The sequence below is a fragment of the Gossypium raimondii genome, chromosome 6 (assembly GCF_025698545.1).
Source record: "Gossypium raimondii isolate GPD5lz chromosome 6, ASM2569854v1, whole genome shotgun sequence".
NCBI classification, from domain to species: domain Eukaryota; kingdom Viridiplantae; phylum Streptophyta; class Magnoliopsida; order Malvales; family Malvaceae; genus Gossypium; species Gossypium raimondii.
This window is the reverse complement of record NC_068570.1, coordinates 18843498-18867950: the sequence shown is the minus strand read 5'-3', so window position 1 is coordinate 18867950 and position 24453 is coordinate 18843498. Positions and strand designations below refer to the sequence as shown.

General features: G+C 31.3%; 2 protein-coding genes across 2 annotated transcripts; one reads left to right on the top strand and one right to left on the bottom strand.

Annotated features, from left to right (window-relative positions):
* Nucleotides 1–2290: 2290 nt before the first annotated feature.
* On the bottom strand, nucleotides 2291–6784 carry LOC105773468 (ATP-dependent 6-phosphofructokinase 3). The gene is made up of 13 exons (XM_012595414.2): nucleotides 6560–6784; nucleotides 5861–5907; nucleotides 5724–5763; nucleotides 5417–5479; nucleotides 5183–5320; nucleotides 4918–5076; nucleotides 4723–4776; nucleotides 4453–4521; nucleotides 4207–4336; nucleotides 3801–4066; nucleotides 3674–3719; nucleotides 3423–3577; nucleotides 2291–2818 (listed from the first exon to the last, which is right to left on the bottom strand). Exons 1-13 carry the CDS (start codon nucleotides 6659–6661, stop codon nucleotides 2615–2617), a joined length of 1473 nt encoding a protein of 490 aa, XP_012450868.1. The 5' UTR covers nucleotides 6662–6784; the 3' UTR covers nucleotides 2291–2614.
* A 15051-nt stretch (nucleotides 6785–21835) lies between these two features.
* Nucleotides 21836–22571, top strand: LOC105774425 (oleosin G). Its single transcript, XM_012596913.2, has one exon. It carries the CDS (start codon nucleotides 21905–21907, stop codon nucleotides 22355–22357), a length of 453 nt encoding a protein of 150 aa, XP_012452367.1. The 5' UTR covers nucleotides 21836–21904; the 3' UTR covers nucleotides 22358–22571.
* The last annotated feature ends 1882 nt before the right edge of the window (nucleotides 22572–24453 follow it).

Here is a 24453-nt window from a genome sequence, read left to right as displayed (position 1 = left end):
CCAAGGCGAGTCCAACTTATACTTCCTCTACAGGCTCTTGTGTGTCATCAAGATCGTCTATAGCACTTGTTTCCCAAGGATGAAAAAACCTTTACTAAGGTGCTCTCCTCGGTTGAGTTGGAGGATCGGAGGCGTCGAGGGCTATGCTTCTGGTGTGGGGCAAAATATGGCCCTACCCATAAGTGCACCAAATCACAACTTTATCAGTTCATATTAGAACCTATGGTGGAGGAAGAAGTGTAATACCTCGCCCGACATTGTCTTAGTTGGTGAATTGTTTTAAGCCAGGGTAAGGTTGAATTGCACCCTATCCACCAGTTATGTATTTGTAGTGTTTGTCGCGCCATGATTGGCGGACTGTTTGGTTATTTTGATAAGTCTATAATGTTTTGGTTGAAGAATTCGCCTTTTTGGCAAATTTTAGGTTGATGATTTTTATGTGTTGACATGATCGTTGTGGGAACCCGCCAAACAATCCTTCCTCTTGGTGAGATTTGGGTGATAGATCCTTCTGTTAGTATCCGCTAGTAGTGGATTGTGTGATTGTGGACCCGATTGTTTTATGTTCAAACACGTATGTTTACTGTATAGTTTTAGTTGGTTTCTTGTTGAGATCTAGCTAGAAATTAACTATGGTGCAATGAATACTTAAGTTAGGTTTTGCCTAGAATGGTTATGTTGGCCACATTAAGGTGGTGAGTTAGCTTTGCATGTTAGCCATATGTTAGTTTTGTGAGAACTGTGAGCTATATATATTGGTGATACTTTTGTTTTGGGGGTTATTCTTCTTCTTTTGTTTTTTGCTGGGTGTTTCTCGGACAACCTGTGTAAGGAAAAGTCCTTTGTTGGAGAAGAACCAATAGAGGTTTGAACCTTAGAATAAAGTTGTGATCGTAGTGCAAGTCTTGGTGGAACCAACTTCGTTGAAGTTATTCGATGAGTATCCAGTCTCTGTTGATCTTCTTTGAGTTTCCTTCTAGTTTGGGTATATTACGAAATTTTGGTTGTTGTAGTTTAGAATTCAGGTGAGATGCCTTCATGAGGTGTGGTAAGCTATTGCATGTAATCATCTACATGTGTTGGTATGTAACATGAAATAGATACAACTTCCTTGAGGTGTAAACTCGGTACTCGGATATGATGGGCCACTGATAGGGCATGTCAGTTGCTAACCAGAATGACAGATGTACTAAACCACTGGTAGGGCATGCTAGTTGTTAACAAGGTGGAAGAATATGATAGGCCATTGGTAGAGCATGTTAGTTGCTAACTAGGTTGGTGGGCCACTGGTAAGGCATGATACTAACCAGATTGGAGTGTATAATGGGCCATTGGTAAGGTATGTGTTGGGAAATGTGCTAATATTGTAGTAAATATGTAATTATTTTCTATGTATTTGAACGATGAATAAATAAATTTCACATTTCATTGTTATTTCTTTTGTATTTCCGCGTCTTTCATATTTTGCATGCATAGCGAAATTGTGGCAAATAAATTTTAGCTCATTAATTGTCTAAGTTCAAATTGATGATAAGTGGCATTGTAAGAACGTTTATATTGCGAAAAAAACAACTTACTTCAGTAGATAATCTAAACGAGTCCGTAATCCCGTAAAAAGATCAAAGTAAACATTTGATTCAAATACAGAGAAGAATTATCATGTCATCTACAATACTTGAGGTCAATGATCTTTTGACAAAGGAGGGTAATTGTTACGGGAGAAAAAAGGAGCAAGGATAGGATAGCTGATGGTTTTAAAAGTCAATTGTAACCATTAAACATTAGAGAGGAAAAACACTACTTAGAAATGGTGACTTTTAGTATTAAGTAATACGATGCGTTTTATATTAAGCTAAACGGTAAGTTTTAACAGGCTGTTAATATACAACCGTGATAACCGAATGGCCGTTAGTTAATCCCCTTTTCAGCTACTTAAGAAAACAGTGTAAGCAAGCAGCATTCATTGAATTTTGAATCAAATCGAGTCTTTTATTTGTCATAATTTCTCTTATGCTCTCTGCTTCACTTGAAACTTCCGCAACAGAACTTAAAAACAATTCTAACTCAAAAAAGACGAATAAATAATCAGATTATTTTAAAAACTCAATTGACTTAATCCAAAATCAACTTGACTTACCCAATTGATTAAAACACCACCAAATTTTCAAACTATAAGTAATTCATACAACAACAGCAGCAGACTAATAAAGTTTCTTGTGTTGCTTTTGCCCCCCAATTAATGGATTCAGAAACAGAAATAATAATAATAATAAATTACTCATAAAACAGCTTCTAACCTGGAATAGTGATATAACCATTAGTTATCTTCTCTTACGGCATACAGAAATAACATAACACAAAGGAACATGAAAGACAAAAATGATGCAATGCAAGGTTGATCAGTACTTTCAGTTCCATGGCAGCCTGGATTAGCTGATCATACATTTCAAAACACATGTAAGCAGACCATGAACTTCTTAATGTTAATATCCACCTCCACCAAAATTTCTAACTATTTAGTAATCCACGCAGCCCGAGTTACTATTTAACTGATTATTTAAGGATGATAAAGAGTGCTAATTCCGAGTGACCATAAAAAAGTGGGAGGGAACTTTCAAACCATGCAAGGATCTTCTTCGGTATTTGACTTTTTGTCTTTGCAATTTTCCCCATCCAACAAGCCAGTTGCAGGTTGTTTCTCTTCCTTGGCTTCAGCAATGTCTTTGGGGTTCAAGAAGCTTGGCTGGTTAGTCGAAGAGAGCAGCCTTGCCCACATCCTGTCTGTAATCACAACCTTGTTCTGCTTCTCGGTGATACGCTGCGAATTACCATCAGAAAAGATAAATTCAGTCAAGAAAGTGTTTAAATATTAGTGGGAGACCAAATGAAGCTCTCCATGATGATTATCTTTTTGCCAGTAGATCGAACAACAAAAACTCAATGGCTAAACCTACATATATGCCACTTCCTTGCAACTAGACCTGTCAATTGAACTCATCGAGTTAATTTTGGGTTGAGCCAATCTTGATCAGGTCAATTCAAATTTTGAAAATTTCAAGTCAATGTGGGTTTGGACCATTTTGGGTTCAGGTCTTTTCAGTCAGGTTAAGTTAAGTCATGTTTCGGGCTGTTGACATTTATAGTCAAAATCAGATTGAATCGGGTTTGGGTTTGGGTTCGGGTTTGGGTTGATCGGTTCAGGTTTCCGGATTCGGGTCAAGTTTGGCAAATATACATCCAACCTACCACAGTTCTTTCTTTCCCCTTCTTGTATTTAACTTTTGTTCTAAGTTTCTGTCTCAAACAAAGCGAGAATAACAAACAGAAATTGATTAGCAACATTCATGGTTGATGGGTTCCATGGACACTTGGACAATAATTTATAGCTTTTAACAGTTTATGAAAGGAGTCGTGGAACATACATTAAATGGAATGTAAGCATGTCTGCCATTGACGGGACCAACAGTGAAGCCTGTATACCCAGCCATTGCTCCATGAACTGCACTATGAGCAAGTAGGGTGCAGTAGACGTTATCGGAAGCAATGCTAGGAATAGCCCGGATCATGTATGTAGGATCTGCAAGCCAATTTTTCATGTCATATATCTTTGCACATTATCGAAAGGTTGAATTTAGTAGGAACAAAGTAAATAAAGAGTGGATGAGACATTAACCTATATATTTAAGATTAATGGGCATCTTCTTTTTCGCAAAATGATCCTACACAAAGTGATAAAAGACTTCAGTGTAGATTTTACATAGACATCTACTCGATAGCCATGCATCAATTGAAGGTAGCACCTTTATCCCGTGAGAGATCCACAGTCCAACATCTTGAAGAAGCTTGTTTCCTGAAGCATCTTGCTGGTCCATGGACTGCAAGCTCTCTGAAACAAGATCCTGTCCTGCTCCTTCAGCGATCACAATAACCATATGTCCATTTTCTTTGAGTCGTTTCTCAATATATTCATAAAGTCCGCCACTTCCTTCAAGATAGAATGGTGACTCTGGAATCAAGCAACAGTCAACATCTCGGCTGGCTAGTGTAGCATACATTGCAATGAAACCTGCAGCAGCAGTTAAATAAGAAAATTAAAGAAGGGATCCAAAAACACCAATTCCGCAATCAAACAAAACTAGAGACACCAGGTAGCATCGATTACATAATTGTAAAGAATCCATCCATTATAATTAAAACTAAGCATACCACTATAGCGTCCCATTAGCTTTACAAGTCCAATGCCATTCTCAATACTTAGGGATTCAACATGTGCAGCATTAATGGCACGTTGAGCCTCCTCAACCGCAGTATCAAAACCAAATGATTTGTCAATAACCTGAACCAAAATCAGCAACCCAGCACGATGTCATCTCATGGATTAATCGACAAGTCTTTCAAGTGGTAACAATAACGAAATTTGTAGAGAACTACAACTACGAATATGTGAAGTACCGGAATGTCATTGTCAATGGTCTTTGGGATTCCAGCAACAGCTACTTTGAGGCCACGTCGCCTAATTTCCTGCCAAGATCATTAAACATAAGAATAACAATTAGTTTCATTGTTTGGTATTCAAATTCATGAAGAATAGCTTAGATTATTCAGACAATACTTAATAGAAGCATCCTTGACTAACCCTTGGTTATATTGATCAGCCTCTACGCAACATATTTCTTATTTGACACTCAGAAACTGAAAAACAAAAATGCCAAATGCTAATACCTCAAAAATCACTGCTGCTCCTCTTTGTGTCCCGTCACCTCCGAGTATATAAACCTGAATCACTAAAGGAGACAATTAGAACCCACAAAAAGTAGCCACGTGATACCAGACATTTGAAATAAATAAATATGAGACATAAATTCAAACAAACAAAGGGGATCTCTGACAAACTCCACACTTGCACCTCATTCACACCTGATTGATTCCGCGATCCTGAATGCTGTCGACAATCTTTGAGGTGTCATGACCACCTCTTGATGTCCCAAGGACTGTACCACCACGTTTATGGATATCATTGACAACTTTGGGAGTTAGGGTGACAGTGTTCTTTGAATAAAAACCCCTGTATCCTCCCTAAAGATGTCTCAAGTAAAAGTTGTCAGTGAGATTATCAGATGATGGTATTCTCTTTGCTGATCATAAACAAAATAACCCAAGGTATTGTACCAAAATTACTTACATCTATTCCAAGAATCTTTTTAACACCATACATGTGACAGAGGCCACACACAATTTCTCTGATCACTGTGTTGAGCCCGGGGCATAGACCACCACATGTTACAATGCATGCATGCACTTCATCTGATTCAAAATACACCTAATAAACATAAGAACTGCCAGTCAGTGAACTGTCCATAGCTTATCATTCAGTAACTATAACCCAATAGCATGTAGGCAAGATGAATTTTTTTACCCTCTGGCGAGGTCCTGCACGTCGAAAATGCACCCCTCTTGGACTGTCCTTGTGAACAACAATCTGTAATAAAACTAGTGAATCACTTAACCAATTGATTAAAAAGGTATATAGGTAACTAAGAATTTATAACATTAGTTGCAACATATAAAACAAACAATTGTTTATGTCTAAAGGTTTCACTGCATTCTTTCTTGACCACATATAAACCTCAACTTCAACGAAATGCAAGCCTTAGAAAACAGAGTATAACTTCAAATAAATTTTACATAAAATGCAAAATCCAATCAAGTAGACAAGGATTCACCTTCTGAGTGACGGTATCATCGTCATTAACAAAATACTGCCTGAGAATAAAAAAAGCCGCACAAATAAACCACCGTCAACCACAATCCAAAATTGATGAATTAGCTGATGAAACCTTTCAGTTTTAATTTTACTCACTTGACAGCTGAATAAGCTGGATTGTCTTGTAAAGGATTCGGATAGCTCTGCCACGTAAATATATACGGATAAAATAAAATGTTATATATATATATTATAAAAACAGAGAAATAACAAGAGAGAAAGTGAAAAGGAAAAGCAGCAACTTAAAGGTACTCAAAATGGAGAAAAAAAAAAAAGGAGCCTGAGCTCTAAGCAACCAAGAGAGAAATGAAATCAAAAGCTGATCAAATTACTATCACTAAACAAAAATATCAACAACGTACACCTCGTTTCTCTTATCTAAAGTGAAGAAAAATAATGACATAAAGATGCTCAAAATGAAAGGGACCAAAAAACAAAATGAATCTGAGCTCTCAGCACTCAACAGAGCAATGAAATCGAAAACCGAAAAATTACTATCATTAAACAAAAAAAATATATATATATATATATATTAACACTGTGCACCTCGGCTCTTTTGATCTAAAGTGACGGAAAACCGTTCACTTAAAGGTACTGAAAATGAAAAAAAAAAACTCTTATCTCCCAGCAACCAACAGTGCAATGAAATCCAAAGCCTGATCAAGTAAGTAACTATTACTAAACAAAAAATCTCAACAATGTGCACCACTACCTCGTCTCTATCGATCTCAAGTAAACCGGATCAGTACTTAACAAGTAAAATAAATACATAAAAGAGAAAAGAAGAGAAAGTACAGGAAGATCAGGGAGGTAGTCGGTGAGGTGAGGAACATCTTCGAGGACGTAACCGCCTTCGCCGGTGGCTAACTTCATCTGCGTATCGCCGGGATTTCCCATCGCTAGCTTCCTCAAGGAAAACGTGAACGTTCGATTCTCTCAATTCTCGGAGAATAGTTGGACAAGCTTTTATATATTATTATATTTCGAGTATTCTCTTTTACTTTAGAAAAAACTGGAAAAGGAATTGGCCGCTAATGGTAATGCTAATATATAGGGATTGTCTTCGGAGAGGTCTTTTTTTTTTTTTTCGTACATCGTACAGAATATTTTAAATTTTGTAATATTTTTAAATTTAAATTTGTGAATTTATTTTAAAATTTTAGTTTTGCCTAATTTTGATATATGAATATTCATTATAATTTAATTTTCATAAATAATTAAAATCGTAATAGATTTGGTATCAACAATTTTATTTATCAAATATGAGAATAGTTGTGAGAATGAAAATTTTGTTTATATGGAAATAAAATAAAATGGTACTTTTATGATATTTCCCATTTAAAAATAAATAAAACTATTAATTCAATATTTAATATAAATTAATTAAAATTTTAGTATAATTTATATCAATGAAATATAAATATTTAACCATTAAAATATTGATGGTGAAAAAAAATCGTAATCTCCTTAAAAGAAATAATCAAATGTGCGAGAAAACACTTGAAAATATAAAACGCGTCGTTTGTGCTTTGGATCTAAATTCTAGTCCCATTCTCCTTCTATGGTTGTGTAGCGCACAAAACTACTTAATTTGTGTAGCGCACAAAACAGGTGGCACTGCATTCGTTGTATTCTTTATAGTGTATATGCATCATTCTCTTTCCCACAGGTTTCACCATGGGTCAGGCGATTTATAGTTTTCTGGTTAAAATATGCTCAATTTTATATGCTTTTTGTTGTGGAAATTTATTCTCTCTATTTCTATTTTTAAAATTTTATATTCTCAATATTTTAGATTTAAAAATTTTACTCTCCTTAATAATATTATTAATTTTTTATTAAATTCAAGTCTATTATAATGTTATTTCTTTTATTACATAGTTATTAAGTGTGTATTTTTATTGTTTCAAAATGTCACCTTGACAAATTTAATCGAATAATTTTAACCGTGCTAATAATTAGAACTGAATTTTTAAATCGAAAAATAAAAATATTAAAATCCTAAAAATAATACTAAATCAATTAAATTCAAAATATACCTAAATATAGAGACTTAAAATATATTTTTTATCAATTTTATATATTTACCAACAAAAATTATTTTATTTATTCTAGTGGTTGATTATTAACACTATATTATAGAACGACCGCAAATAAATAAATTGATATAAAAATAAATATTTCGTTGGTTCAAATAGTAAAGTTCGAGGTTTTAAAAATTATAGTGTTTTAAGTTCAAATTGCATTGTAGATAGATTTTGATATTTTATACAAAATATAAAATAACAAAAGTACTCTCGTAATAAATATTACATTAAAAAGAATGAGTTTTTTTAATTCCACAACTGAATTAATGTTTAATTGACTTATAATACAAACTTAATAATAAACATGACTTGAGTCGGGTAAATATTTGAGCTTGTCTCATTAATAATAATGCTATGTTTGACAGGAGTATTATTTTTCCACATGTTTTATTACATAAGTAAGCAATAAACTAATTACAAATGGTAATTTTAGCCACTCACATGACTTGTTTGTGGTAAAGATAATGATTTTCTTCTTCTTCTTCTTCCTTTTACTTATTTTGAAGAGGTTTTATTTTTAAAAGATTTTTACTCATCATTCTCGTTTCAAGTTTAAATTTATATAAATTATTCCTTATTTTATATGTAACTATTTTGAAATATGTGTTAAATAAACTTTTTACTCATGTTATTATACTAGTAACCAAACGTGTCATAGAAGTACTTTTTTATTATTCATATTTTTAATAGTTCAACGTTGAATTTATCAATATAATTGTACTTGTCATGTGCAATATCTCTATCATATTTATCTATAATATTGTTTATATTAATATATATTTAATAGTTTTTTGCATAAAATAAATAGTTAATTTTTTCTTTACTTCAAACTTAACATGCATGATCTATATGAATAAAATTTAAAAGATGATGGCTGAGTTGTTAATATATCAATCATAAAAAAATTATGATGTAAAACCATATTAATTTTATATCGATGTAAAAATCCCTCCCATAAACTTTTTCTACAAAAAAAATAGTAGGGAAATTTGTTTCGGGCCAGAAATGAATAAAAAGTTCTGAAAATTGAAAAAAAAATTTACCACTAGTTTGTAATTTCCTATAAAATTAAAAGGGCGATTTTCCATGCTTGGGGTGAAGGCCACTGCCTCGCCTCCCTCCTCCCTCAAGATTAATTAATTTTTATTTTAAAAAAAATACATTTTAATATATAAATTTAATAACAATGTGGTTTATCGTTTAATTCGGAGAAAATTAAAGTTTTAGATTTTAAAGAATAAAATTAATTACATTAAACATTTTAAAATTATTTTAAATATTCTAAAGTGATTTTTAAATATAAAATGTTTAATTGAATCTTCAAAAGTGAGATTTTAATTTAGTTTAGCCATCAATTTTAAAATTTGAGGTGAAACCATTTGAAATGCAGGATTATTCTTTTAATATGTCATATTCAAATTGTTCATACAATAATAAAACGTATTTACAATTTCGTTCACATGTATAAAAATTGCTCCATGTCAAATTTAAGTTAGTACTTAGCATCCAAGCAAGTGGTTAAACTATAGGTATTCATGGTGATTGAATCTTAATTCGATTGGCATCGGTATTGTTGTCAGTGCAGGAGGACATAGGTTCAAGTGCGCTGAAGCGCATTATCCTCCTATTTAAGAGTTGGGAAGATGCTATGGGTAGTTTTCGGCATTGTATCCAAAAAAAGAAAATATGAATAAAACTTATAATGATATTAATGTTAAAAAAAGTTCAAGTTCAAGCATGAGCTCGACTCACCCAAATGGCTTGTTTTAATGTTAAAGAAAAATATTTTTCATTTAAATTTAATTATAAATATATATATATATAAATATTAAAGTAAAATTATTTTATATATTTTGAAAAGTAAATGGGTAAGGCCAACTCGGAGTTGAAAAATGAACCCAAGCTTGACCCAATGCAGGTTAGGTGACCAACGACCCATGAACACCTCTAGATTAGACGAATAGAAAAATCTTATTGATGTGATATTGTTACTTTTATGACTTAATTAGAATTTAAAATTTAGATCATGGTGCTAGAATTGTTAAAATCTTGATACAAAACTTAATAAATCATAAACCAGGATCTATCATGTCAAATCATCAAGAATAAATCAAGAACAAAACTAGATGCGGAAGCGTACCTGAATCCATGAATTCCTTGAAGTTTTTTCTGATCATGGGGATTTGATCTTCCAAATTAGCACACAAGAAATTCAGAGAATATTTGCTCTCTCTTTACTAAGGATGGGATATTAGAAAAGTTATCTTGTGTGTAATTTGAGGACCATAACCTTAATATATATAACTTTGGCACATTAGCCCTAATTTCTAATTAGCCTATCATTAATTAGAAATTAATTACTAGAATATCTACACATATTTAACTCATACTTTATTTAATAATTAAAGCCCAATAAACCTTAACCAAATTTAGATCACTTTTAATTTGGGCTAACCTATCATGATAGTCAATAATAACATGTAATTACCCTTATTATATATGTGATGTCCATATTTTCCAACAATCTCTCACTTGGACCACACATATATATACTAATTACTCTATAATTACATGTCATTATATAACCTTATGAGCTCAAAAATTTTATTATCATATTTAAAAGGTATTTCGAACAATCTTGTCCATTACTTATGCTAACATAGAACTAAGGCAACTTTCGTTACATATATTGTAACTAAATCCATCCCTGATCTCACATATTAATACAAAAAAATGACATAGATCAAGTATGGATGTGTAGTATGGAAATTACACACAATAAGATCTAAACATGTCTATTTGCAACTGCTCCTCTTTAAACTTAATTGAGGTCAGTATCAAAATAACAAACATTGAATAAACTGAATATTTTATTTCTGATTAGAAAATAACTAAATACATAAATGTTTGAAAACAAACATAAAACAAGTAAAATATAAAATCCCACTAAATCTTGATATCCTCAAACAATGTAACACCCATGTGAGTAGTGTGTTCATGAAAGACCTTGGGTGGTAAACCTTTTGTGAGCGGATCCGTTATCATAGAGTTTGTACCAATGTGCTCTATGGATATTTGACCATTTTGCACTATTTCTTTCACAACTAGGAACTTTATGTCAATATGCTTTGACTTAGATGAACTCATGTTGTTATTGGAATACAGCACTGTTGACTTATTGTCACAAAATAATTTGAGTGGTCTTTCTACATTCTCCAAAATGTTCAGCCCAATAACAAAGTTTCGTAACCATATTTCCTATTTTGATGCCTCATAGCATGCTACAAACTCTGCTGCCATAGTGGATAAAGCTACAAGTGTCTATTTGACACTTTTCCAGGATATAGCTCCTCCAGCTAACAAGTAAATATAGCTTGATGTAGATTCCCTACTATCTTGGCACCTAGCGAAATCAGAATCGGAATACCTTACGACCTCCAAAAGATTTAATCTCTTATAAGTAAGCATGTAATCTTTTAGTCTCTGAAGATATCTCATAACCCTTTTAGCTGTTATCCAATGGTCTACTCTCAGATTGCTTAAATATCTGTCTAACAAACCTAAGATCTTTCATCTCAAAATGCTTAGATAGAAACCTTTTAGTTTCGTGGAATAAACCTATATCATTAGCGGCAAGCAAAATATCATCGACATATAAAACATATTCTTTACATGCTTTATTAGATACTAGAACTACAACTAGTAGTTGCAGAAAGAATGTCATTCCTTTAGAAAAATGAGAGCCTATGAAACATCTAATAAAAGTCATAGGAATAGATGGTACTAATGAAACCATAATTCAATATAAAGCTAGAAATAAATCAATCTAGATAAATAACGTAAGATTTGTGATACCTAAAATATTATGCTTTCCAAGAATACATGGAGATTAATTTTATATATCAACACTTACCATTTTCTATTGATAAAAATTTAATTATGTTATCTGTAGAAAAAACTTTTGTAGAAATACCATTGGTAGAAAATCATAAATTTGTTTGTGATGAAAACTTTACACCATCAAGAAAAGAACAAATTAAACAACTTGAAACAAGTCATTGGTTGTTTAAAATATTAGAAAATAATTTTAGTGAAAACCATTAAAATTAAGGCAAAATAGCCCTAGATATTGTGAAATTAAATTAGAAATCCCAATAAAATTATTAGAGTTAAACCAATGATCTATACTAAACAAGATATAGATGAATTTGATATACAAATTAAAAGAATTATTAGAAAAGATTAATAGAAACAACTAATAGTTTACATTCTAGTCCACTTTTATGGTTAGAAACCATCTTTGAAATAAAAAGAGGAAAAGCTAGAATGGTTATTAATTATAAAATATTAAATCAAAATATTATTTTTTATGGTTACTTTATTCAAAGAAATGATGTTTTAATTAATCAAGCTAAACAAGCAAAATATTTTAGTAAATTTGACTGTAAATAAGGATTCTGGCAAATCATGCTAACTGAAGAGTCTAAGCCTTTGACAGCTTTTAGTGCACCTAATGGACATTATCAATGGAAAGTAATGTCATTTGGATTATGTAATACACCACAAATCTTTTAAAGATGGATCATAACCCTAATATATATAACTTTGACACATTAGCCCTAATTTTAATTACCCTATCATTAATTAGAAATTAATTACTAGAATATCTACACATATTTCACCGATACTTTATTTAATAATTAAAGCCCAATAGACCTTAACCAAATTTAGATCACTTTTAATTTGGGCTAACCTATCATGATAGTCAATAATAACATGTAATTACCCTTATTATATATGTGATGTCCATATTTTCCAACAATCTCTCACTTGGACCACACATATATATACTAATTACTCTATAATTACATGTCATTATATAACCTTATGAGCTCAAAATTTTATTATCATATTTAAAAGGTATTTGAACAATCTTGTCCATTACTTATGCTAACATAGAACTAAGGCAACTTTGTTACATATATTGTAACTAAATCCATCCCGATCTCACATATTAATACAAAAAATGACATAGATCAAGTATGGATGTGTAGTATGGAAATTACACACAATAAGATCTAAACATGTCTATTTGCAACTAGTCCTCTTTAAACTTAATTGAGGTCAGATCAAAATAACAAACATTGAATAAACTGAATATTTTATTTCTGATTAGAAAATAACTAAATACATAAATGTTTGAAAACAAACATAAAACAAGTAAAATATAAAATCCCACTAAATCTTGATATCCTCAAACAATGTAACACCCATGTGAGTAGTGTATTCATGAAAGACCTTGGGTGGTAAACCTTTTGTGAGCGGATCCGTTATCATAGAGTTTGTACCAATGTGCTCTATGGATATTTGACCATTTTGCACTATTTCTTTCACAACTAGGAACTTTATGTCAATATGCTTTGACTTAGATGAACTCATGTTGTTATTGGAATACAGCACTGTTGACTTATTGTCACAAAATAATTTGAGTGGTCTTTCTACATTCTCCAAAATGTTCAGCCCAATGACAAAGTTTCGTAACCATATTTCCTAGTTTGATGCCTCATAGCATACTACAAACTCTGCTGCCATAATGGATAAAGCTACAAGTGTCTGTTTGACACTTTTCCAGGATATAGCTCCTCCAGCTAACAAGTAAATATAGCTTGATGTAGATTCCCTACTATCTTGGCACCTAGCGAAATCAGAATCGGAATACCTTACGACCTCCAAAAGATTTAATCTCTTATAAGTAAGCATGTAATCTTTTGGTCTTCGAAGATATCTTATAACCCTTTTAGCTGTTATCCAATGGTCTACACTCAGATTGCTTAAATATCTGCCTAACAAACGTAAGATCTTTCATCTCAAAATGCTTAGATAGAAACCTTTTAGTTTCGTGCAATAAACCTATATCATTAGCGGCAAGCAAAATATCATCGACATATAAAACATATTCTTTACATGCTTTATTAGATACTAGAAATACAACTAGTAGTTGCAGAAAGAATGTCATTCCTTTAGACAAATGAGAGCCTATGAAACATCTAATAAAAGTCATAGGAATAGATGGTACTAATGAAACCATAATTCAATATAAAGCTAGAAATAAATCAATCTAGATAAATAACGTAAGATTTGTAATACCTAAAATATTATGCTTTCCAAGAATACATGGAGATTAATTTTATATATCAACATTTACCATTTTCTATTGATAAAAATTTAATTATGTTATCTCAGAAAAAACTTTTGTAGAAATACCATTGGTAGAAAATCATAAATTTGTTTGTGATGAAAACTTTACACCATCAAGAAAAGAACAAATTAAACAACTTGAAACAAGTCATTGGTTGTTTAAAATATTAGAAAATAATTTTAGTGAAAACCATTAAAATTAAGGCAAAATAGCCCTAGATATTGTGAAATTAAATTAGAAAATCCCAATAAAATTATTAGAGTTAAACCAATGATCTATACTAAACAAGATATAGATGAATTTGATATACAAATTAAAAGAATTATTAGAAAAGATTAATAGAAACAACTAATAGTTTACATTCTAGTCCAAACTTTTATGGTTAGAAACCATCTTTGAAATAAAAAGAGGAAAAGCTAGAATGGTTATTAATTATAAAATATTAAATCAAAATATTATTTTTATGGTTACTTTATTCAAAGAAATGATGTTTTAATTAATCAAGCTAAACAAGCAAAATATTTTAGTAAATTTGACTGTAAATAAGGATTCTGGCAAATCATGCTAACAGAAGAGTCTAAGCCTTTGACAGCTTTTAGTGCATCTAATGGACATTATCAATGGAAAGTAATGTCATTTGGATTATGTAATACACCACAAATCTTTTAAAGATGGATCATAACCCTAATATATATAACTTTGACACATTAGCCCTAATTCTTAATTACCCTATCATTAATTAGAAATTAATTACTAGAATATCTACACATATTTCATTGATACTTTATTTAATAATTAAAGCCCAATAAACCTTAACCAAATTTAGATCACTTTTAATTTGGGCAAACCTATCATGATAGTAAATAATAACATGTAATTACCCTTATTATATATATGATGTCCATATTTTCCAACAATCTTTAACTTGGACCACACATATATATACTAATTACTCTATAATTACATGTCATTATATAACCTTATGAGCTCAAAAATTTTACTTTCATATTTAAAAGGTATTTGAACAATCTTGTCCATTAATTATGCTAACATAGAACCAAGACAACTTTCCTTACATATATTGTAACTAAATCCATCCCCGATCACGTATATTAACACAAACAAATGACATAGATCAAGTATAGATGTGTAACATGGAAATTACATACAATATGATCTAAACATGTCTATTTGCAACTAGTCCTCTTTAAACTTAATTGAGGTCAGTATCAAAATAACAAACAGAGTGAATAAATTGAATACTTCATTTCTGATAAGAAAATAACTAAATACATAAATGTTTGAAAACAAACATAAAACAAATAAAATATAAACTCCCACTAAATCATGATATCTTCAAACAATGTAACACCCATATGAGCAATGTGCTCATGAAAGACCTTGGGTGGTAAACCTTTTGTGAGCAGATCCGTTATCATAGAGTTTGTACCAATGTGCTCTATGGATATTTGACCATTTTGCACTATTTCTTTCACAACTAGGAACTTTATGTCAATATGCTTTGACTTAGATGAACTCATGTTGTTATTGGAATACAGCACTGTTGACTTATTGTCACAAAATAATTTGAGTGGTCTTTCTACATTCTCTAAAATGCGCAGCCCAATGAAAAAGTTTCGCAGCCATATTCCATGATTTGATGCCTCATAGCATGCTACAATGTAACACCCCAAACCCGACCTAAACGTTATGGCCGAATCTGGCGATGTCACATTGTAACACCCCTTACCCGTATTCAATGCCGGAATAGGGTACGAGGCATTATCAGAACATATATACTTATAAACGTATTAAACCGAGTTATAAAATTTCATACAGATTAAAACTTTCAAATTATTGTCTTCGAATTGCTAATTAGTGCTTACGAGGCCCAATATATATTCATTCGATCCAAGCCTTATAGCTACCACCATTGTAATATATTAAATATTCAATATCTCGTAAAGATTCGCTAATCTATCTCATATACTTTCACACAGATTAATTCACAATTCACTATTCTTATCATTTCAAAGCTTATAAGACACATGTACATATCTATACTAACTCGTATGAGTCTCATACTCATTCATATGCTCAATAAATCCATTAAATCATTTCAACGTCGAAGAATCCACATTATGTCAGAAACAATACTAATAACAATCATAAATATTTTCATATTAATTCCATGTATCATTTACTGAACTTCATATATCATTTCATAAATATGTAATTCACTAACACATCTTGCCATATACAATATGAGTCCATGTAACACTTACAACCTTTGTCAAATTAGTGAACGTCTTACAGAATTTAGTTCTTATTTTCTCGATGTCATAGTCCAACTATGGTCTTACACGTAATCACATAACATATACCGATGCCATAGCCCAACTATGGTCTTACACATAATCACATAACGTATACTGATGCCATAGTCCAACTATGGTCTTACACGTAATCACATAACATATACCAATGTCATAGCCCAGCTATGGTCTTACACGGAATCACATATCGCTTATTGCCATGGTCCATCCACGGTATTTTCCGTCAATTCGTCTTTATCACTGAACGAAAGTACTCAACCCTGCGTTCTACTCAATTTGAACTTTCATTCCAATTTATCTATCTTTCTCAACAATCATAATTCAACCATGAATATGTATGTAGAATAATACATTATGTCATGCATAATACTAACAAATAATTGTTTGGTTTCAGCCATATGAATTTACAATTCAATTCATAATAACTAATTGAAATGAAACATTATGTCCTTTCTAATTCAATGTTTATCAAATATAATCGGGCATATGATCAATTTATATACAAATCATTCATATATTTTATATTTCCTCCTCCTCCTCTCCATTCCACATCCTTAATGTACATAACACTCTTATAAATAATTTTTCTATAATTTTACTATTCACTCACATGTATATTCAAAGTTGTCTATCCGATTCAGAATCACTAAATTATTTTTATCCAGAGCTACAGAACTTCAAATTAATATCCGTTAATTTTATCTAAAACTAGATTCACATATATTCTTACCATAAAATTTTCATAATTTTGGCTTAGCCAATAAGTACAGTTTATTCTTTAAATTTTCTCCTATTTCATTGCTTAACAGTTCTGATCTCTCTTCACTAAAAATTAATTATCTCACTGTATAGAATTCGTATGGCACTTTCGTTTATTTCACTTGAAAATAGACTCATTCAGGGTTCTAAATATATAAATTTTAGCCCGTAATTATTTTTGTACAATTTTAACAATTTTACAAAGTTAGAACAGGGGATTCCAAATTCATTCTGACCCTGTCTCACTAAACTTAAAATATCTCAAAATATATAACTCTTTTGCTTACTCTATTTCTTTTATATAAAATAGACTCATTAACCTTTCATTTCATATCTTATTCACTCTCTAATTCGATTTCCATCATTTTTGGTGATTTTTCAAAGTCATGCAACTGTTTCTGTCCAAAACTATTTTGCTGCTAATTCTACTATTTCATAATTTCACTTTTTCACTTTCGATCACTATTCAATTCAATTCCACACATATATTCATCATTCAATTACACTTAGTCATTAAATAATCTCATATATTTTCACTTAGTCAATTTCCTGTTGAACACTCTGAATATACACGAATAAGTAGAGAATTAGCACATAAGTGCCACACTGATATGTAGCCGAAGCTACCACTGATACGTAGCCGTAGCTACCACTGAAATGTAGCTGAAGATACCACTAATATGTAGTCGTAGCTACCACTGATCAATAACACTAGAAATGTCCACGGGCCTGCTCACACAAGCTGTCAGGTGTCTACAACACATGCTAGATCACCCAGCACCCGGGACTCACTGTAACACTGGTTTCTAGTGACATGTCACTTGTATCCACTTCTATTCCTAAGTTCAACCGGGAATTTACACTTAACACTTTATAAAAATATATTACTATTATTTACACATAACTTACTTTGGTGCAACAATATAAAAATTTAGCAATTTAGTCTTTAATCTTTTCTTTTCTCTGATCAAGGTCGATTCCACTTCTTTCTTAATCTATAATAACATATTTGTCTTATTTAATACTCACATTTATCAAAACAGTCCTTGACTCAAACTTTGGCAAAATTGCAATTTTACCCCTAAACTTTTGCATATTTACACTTTTGCCTCAAAGCTCGTAAATTAAACTTCATCCCTTATTCTTATGTATTATGACATGCTGAACATTTTTCCCTTCTATGGCAACATCAAATTCCCACTCTAACACTTACTTATGAACATTAGGTTTTTTATCGATTATGTCGTTTTACTTGTTTTCACTTAAAATCACTTAGCAAAAGTTGTTTAACATAATTTCAAGCTTCATATTCTACCATAAAACATCAAAATAAACACATTTCACCTATGAGTATTTTTCCAAATATAAACCCTAGGTTAAATTATTGCTAGAATAAGCTAAATCAAGTTACCGGGACTCTAAAATCGTAAAGAACATTAAAAAGGGGCTTGAAATTACTTACTATGGAGCTTGGAAGCTTGAAAACCCTAACTATGGCTTCCCCCTTGCTATTTTCGTTCATCATGGATAAGATAAGCACATTTTTCCATCTTTTTCCCTTTTTAATTCTTTTTATTACTAAATTACCAAATTGCCCCTAACTTAAAAATTTCCTATTTCACTTATCTCAGGTCTAATTTTTTCCATAACTTAACCAATGGTCTAATTATCATATAAAGACCTCCAATTTAAAGTTTCATAACAATTGGACACCTCTAACATGTAGAACTCAACTTTTGCACTTTTTACAATTTAGTCCTTTTGACTAAATTGAGTGGCCAAACGTCAAAATTTTCGAACGAATTTTTTTCACAAAATTATTTCGTGAAATTGTAGATCATAAAAATATAATAAAAATAAAATTTTTCCTCGTCGAATTTGTGGTCCCGAAACCACTATTCCAGCTAGGCCCAAAATCGGATTGTTACATACAAACTCTGCTGTCATAGTGGATGAAGCTACAAGTGTCTATTTGACGCTTTTCCAGGATATAACTCCTCCAGCTAATAGGTAAATATAGCTTGATGTAGATTTCCTACTATCTTGGCACCTAGCGAAATCAGAATCAGAATACCCTTCGACCTCCAAAAGATCTGATCTCTTATAAGTAAGCATGTAATCTTTTGGTCTCTGAAGATATCTCATAACCCTTTTAGCTGTTATCCAATGGTCTATACTAAGGTTGCTTAAATATCTGCCTAACATCCCAACAATGTACACAATATTCGGACACGTACATACTTGAGCATACATTAAACTCCCAACAGGTGATGCATGGGGAATCTTTTGCATTTCCTGAATTTCAAGGTTACTTTTAGGGCATTGAGTAAGACTAAATTTGTCTCCTTTAGCGACATGGGTGTCACCTAGTCTACAAGTTTGCACGCCACACCTTTTGAGCACTTTATCGATATAGCTTTTTTGTGACAATCCAAGAATACCCCAAGATCAGTATCGGTGTATCTAAATTCCTAAAACAAAATAGGCGTCCCTAAGATCTTTCATCTCAAAATGCTTAGACAGAAACCTTTTAGTTTCGTGCAATAAACCTATATCATTAGCGGCAAGCAAAATATCATCGACATATAAAACATATTCTTTACAGGCTTTATTAGATACTGGAGCTACAACTAGCAGTTGTAGAAAGAATGTCATTCCTTTAGAAAAATGAGAACCTATGAAACATCTAATAAAAGTCATAGGAATAGATGGTAATGAAACCAAAATTCAATATAAAGCTAGAAATAAATCAATCTACATAAATAATGTAAGATTTGTGATACCTAAAATATTATGCTTTCCAACAATGCATGGAGATTAGTTTTATATATCAACATTTACCATTTTATATTGATAAAATTTAATTATGTTATCTCAGAGAAAAAATTTCAGTAGAAATACCATTGGTAGAAAATCATAAATTTGTTTGTGATAAAACTTTACACCACCAAGAAAAGAACAAATTAAACAACTTGAAACAAGTCATTGGTTGTTTAAAATATTAGAAAATAATTATAGTAAAAACCATTAAAATTATGGCAAAATAACCCTAGATATTGTGAAATTAAATTAGAAAATCCCAATAAAATTATTAGAGTTAAACCAGTGATCTATGCTAAACAAGACATAGATGAATTTGATATACAAATTAAAAGAATTATTAGAAAAGGATTAATAAAAACAACTAATAGTCCATATTCTAGTCCAAACCTTCATGGTTAGAAATCATGCCGAAATAAAAGAGGAAAAGCTAGAATGGTTATTAATTATAAAAGATTAAATTAAAATATTATTTTTTATGGTTATTTTATTCCAAGAAATGATGTTTTAATTAATCAAGCTAAACAAGCAAAATATTTTAGTAAATTTGATTGTAAATTAGGATTCTGGCAAATCATGCTAACAGAAGAGTTCAAGCCTTTGACAGCTTTGAGTACACCTAATGGACATTATCAATGGAAAGCAATGTCATTTGGATTATGTAATGCACCACAAATCTTTTAAAGATGGACGGACTATATATTTAATAAATATAAAAAATTTTGTGTAGTTTATATAGATGGTATGTTAATATTTTCAGATACATTAGAATTACATAGAAACTATTTAAGTATCATTTCTCAAGAATTCATAAAACATGGAATTATACTAAGTCCTAAGAAAATAGAGCTAGAAAAAACAGAAATAGAATTCTTAGGATTAAAATTATCTGCAGATGGTCTTAAATTGCAAGATCATATTATAGTAAAAATAAAAAAAAAATCCTGAAAAAATTGAAGATAAAAAGCAACTTTAACAAATTTTAAGAATGATTAAGAATTATTAATTATAGAAGAAATTGGTTTCATACTACTTAATATAAAACGCATACTACTTAATACTAAAACTCACCGTTTGGAAGCAGTGTTTTCCCTCTCTACTGTTCAAGGGTTACAACTGAATTTGAAAAGCATCAGCTATCCTATCCTAGCTCCCAATTTCTCCGGTTTGAAGTTGTTTGCATTTTATATTCAAATCAAAATGGATTAGGTTTGAAGATAAATTTTCAGGTCTAATCTTTAATTTTTAAAGCGGAAGGTATTATTCACTGAAATGCATGCGCCGTAATGTTATTAATTGAATTATGGTTTATTTGGTAAATAAAAGCTAAATATAAGCGACAAAGAAATTCGAAGAAACGATTTAACAATATAAAAGACCACAAAAGGTGAGAATAACGAAGAACACCTAGCCCAACGGAAAGCTGTTAGATGAACCGAACAATTGTGGGAGCAATCGAAGTTTTCGACCGACTTGGATTGGTGTATCCACTTCTATTAATTGTCAAATTAGCCTGATTTTAGTGGAATGTGTCAAATCTAATCTTGCTAATAAAAGATCCGAATGTATGAACTGACCTTCAACATGATTTTTTGCGCCCTTAGCTCTATTGCTGTTTGAGAAGGGAAAGGAAGCGTTACTAGAACAGAGCGGCCTTTATTAACCACGCGTCACCCCCTGGTAATCCCACAACCATGCAAAGCAGCTAAACCGAACACGCGCCACAACGCCACCACGCCCACCACCCTTAACACTCTGTTCTAGACATTTGATACCCTCACCCCCTACACACATTTCAATGTCACCCCCACCCTCCGCCACGTACCCCCCCTTTCTCACTTCCTTATATCACCCCTTTCCCCCATATCTCTCTCATCTTCTTCACTCTTCTTTTCTTTTCTCCCATTTTTTCTTCTTTTCTCTTACCATCATCATAATCATGCCGATCAACGATCAAAACAGACCCATGGCTCAAAAGCTCTACGACTCAGCTCCGTCGTCTCGCCAGGTGGCTAAGTTCTTGACCGCCTCGACGTTGGGCACAACGCTGCTTTTCTTGTCTGGGTTAACCTTGACCGGGACGGTCATTGCCTTGATAATAGCTACGCCGTTGATGGTTATCTTCAGCCCGGTTCTAGTCCCGGCCGGGATAACCATATTCTTGGTGACGACGGGGTTCTTGTTTTCGGGCGGGTGTGGAGTGGCGGCATTAACGGCGTTGTCGTGGATATACAATTACGTGCAAGGGAAACACCCACCAGGAGCTGATCAGCTCGATTACGCAAGAAACAAGCTGGCAAGTACGGCTAGGGATATGACAGAGAAGGCTAAGGAATACGGACAGTATGTGCAGCATAAAGCGCAAGAGGTGACTCAAGGGCAAGCATCTTGAATTTAGGGTTTTAAGAATGGGGGGGGGTGTTGGGTTGTTTGAGATGTTTTATGCTTTGTTTGGTTGGTGTTTCTCTTTGCATGCATTCGCAGATCATATGTTTTAAGCTTTGTAATTTGTAAGGGATGGTTATTAGCATAGAAGATTCTGGTTTCTTTGTCAATAAAAATGCAAGAAGATTGTAAAACCGAGATGACTTCAATCTTCTTTTTTATGATCTGATTCGCTCACTCAACAAATCAACTCTTTTTATATTTGTACCAGTAAACATCAAAATCCACTTGCTCTTTTATGATAACTAGGGAATAGGGATCTGCATGCCATTCTCCAAGTTCCAACAATATTACTAACTTGGAATCAATTTAAATTCAAATTTATTCAATAATTTTAATGTTTGTATTCAAAATCCAAATTTCTTTATTTTCAATATGGAATTAGTTTATAAGAAATATATATTACGCTTTTTATTTATCTTTCAACAATGTGGTCTTAGTTTATAAGAAATATATATTACGTCTCTTATTTCTATTTTTATTCATCTATCAATTTATTTATTTTAATTCCATGTAAGGCATGAGTATTATGCCAAGAGATTGTTTGCAGGAAAATGTGATTGCAGGAAAATGTGATTATTTTCTTATTTATGAGTTGGTATTTATGAGTTAAAAGAGGGCTTTAAAAAAATAAAATAGATATAATTAAAATCTATAATAAAATTATTCAAAAATACATATTTTAACTACTTACATCTTCATTAAAAACACTTCAGCTTAATCATCTTCTAATTAATTATACTAACATAAAAAATACTTGAATGTGCATTTTAAAGAAAAATCCACTTAAGCACTTCTAACTTTTAACTATTTGGATGGATTAATCATATCATAAAAATAAAAATAAATGAATTATGATAAATTAAAATATCAAATTGAATGTAATAAAAAACAAAATTGACACTCTTTGATAAAGGTATCAAGGAATGCAATCTTTCTACCGATAAATGAACAAATTTAGCTTTTATATCTTTTGAAATATGTAAATTAGTACCTTCATGATATGAAACATTAATTTAAATGTTTAATTATTAATTTGGTCCCTAAACTATAGTTAAAATATTGTTTTTATTTTTAAATTTTTCTTAACAATAATTCTAAAAAATTAAAAATGTTAATAATAAATATAAATTGTTAAAATTATTTAAAATATTTAATATTATATTAAAACAAAATCAAACCCAAATTTATTAAAGTCAAAACTTACATGCAAATAAGTTCTCTTTTTGTGTGTGTGAATCATGGTACTTTTATTTTTTGAAAATTGAGATCTCTTTTAACAATGGAAAACACTTCCATTTGCAATAAATTCTCGATTTGATGAAAATTATTTAATGCAATGAGACACTAAATCAATTATTGAAGACGCTCTCGGTGAATTTTTAAAACACCTATTTCAATAAAATCATAGTTTAATTAATGTTGAAATACAACCTAATCAAAGGAAAAATACATTTACAGTAATCAAAATTATCTTTCAATTTTGCATCTCTATGGTGACAAAGAAAAAGATGAAGACAAGGAGCCCCTATTGTTGCTTCTCCACCTGTTGATAGCTTTGGTGTTTTATTTTAATTAAAATTTTACTTTTATCTTTTATTTCTTCCCATAAATTTAGAATATTATTTTTAAAATTTTAAAACCTATCGAGTCCTTATTCAGAATCTAAAATTTATATTAAAATTCAAAATCCAAAAATTGTTAAACCCAATAACTTAAAAGATAAAACTTCTTAGGTATTAAACAATAAGAGCTTTCAATGGGTAAGTTTGTAATAACAAGGATGCAAAATGAGTACTCACTAAAGTAGAAGAACGTAAGCATTAAATAAATTTTTATGTATCTTTTAGTTGGAACATGGATGATAAAATGAACATTAATGATGTAATACCTAATTTGCCCGGCCCAATTTTATAAATAAAAATAAAAAACAAAAAATATTAAAAGTCTATTTACAAATAAAACAGCCCAGACACTACCCCAAGCCCAACCTAGCCCAACTACATCTAGCCCAGACACTATCACGGCCCAACGCATTCAACA

Bases quoted from the DNA above. Each gene is read 5' to 3' on its own strand.
- LOC105773468 (XM_012595414.2), bottom strand. From the start codon at position 6,661: ATGGGAAATCCCGGCGATACGCAGATGAAGTTAGCCACCGGCGAAGGC. The intron at 5,077-5,182 runs GTAAGTAATTTT...AGACATCTTTAG, and splicing joins AAAAGATTCTTGGAATAGAT to GGAGGATACAGGGGTTTTTA. The intron at 3,720-3,800 runs GTGCTACCTTCA...CACTTTGTGTAG, and splicing joins GGATCTCTCACGGGATAAAG to GATCATTTTGCGAAAAAGAA.
- LOC105774425 (XM_012596913.2), top strand. From the start codon at position 21,905: ATGCCGATCAACGATCAAAACAGACCCATGGCTCAAAAGCTCTACGAC.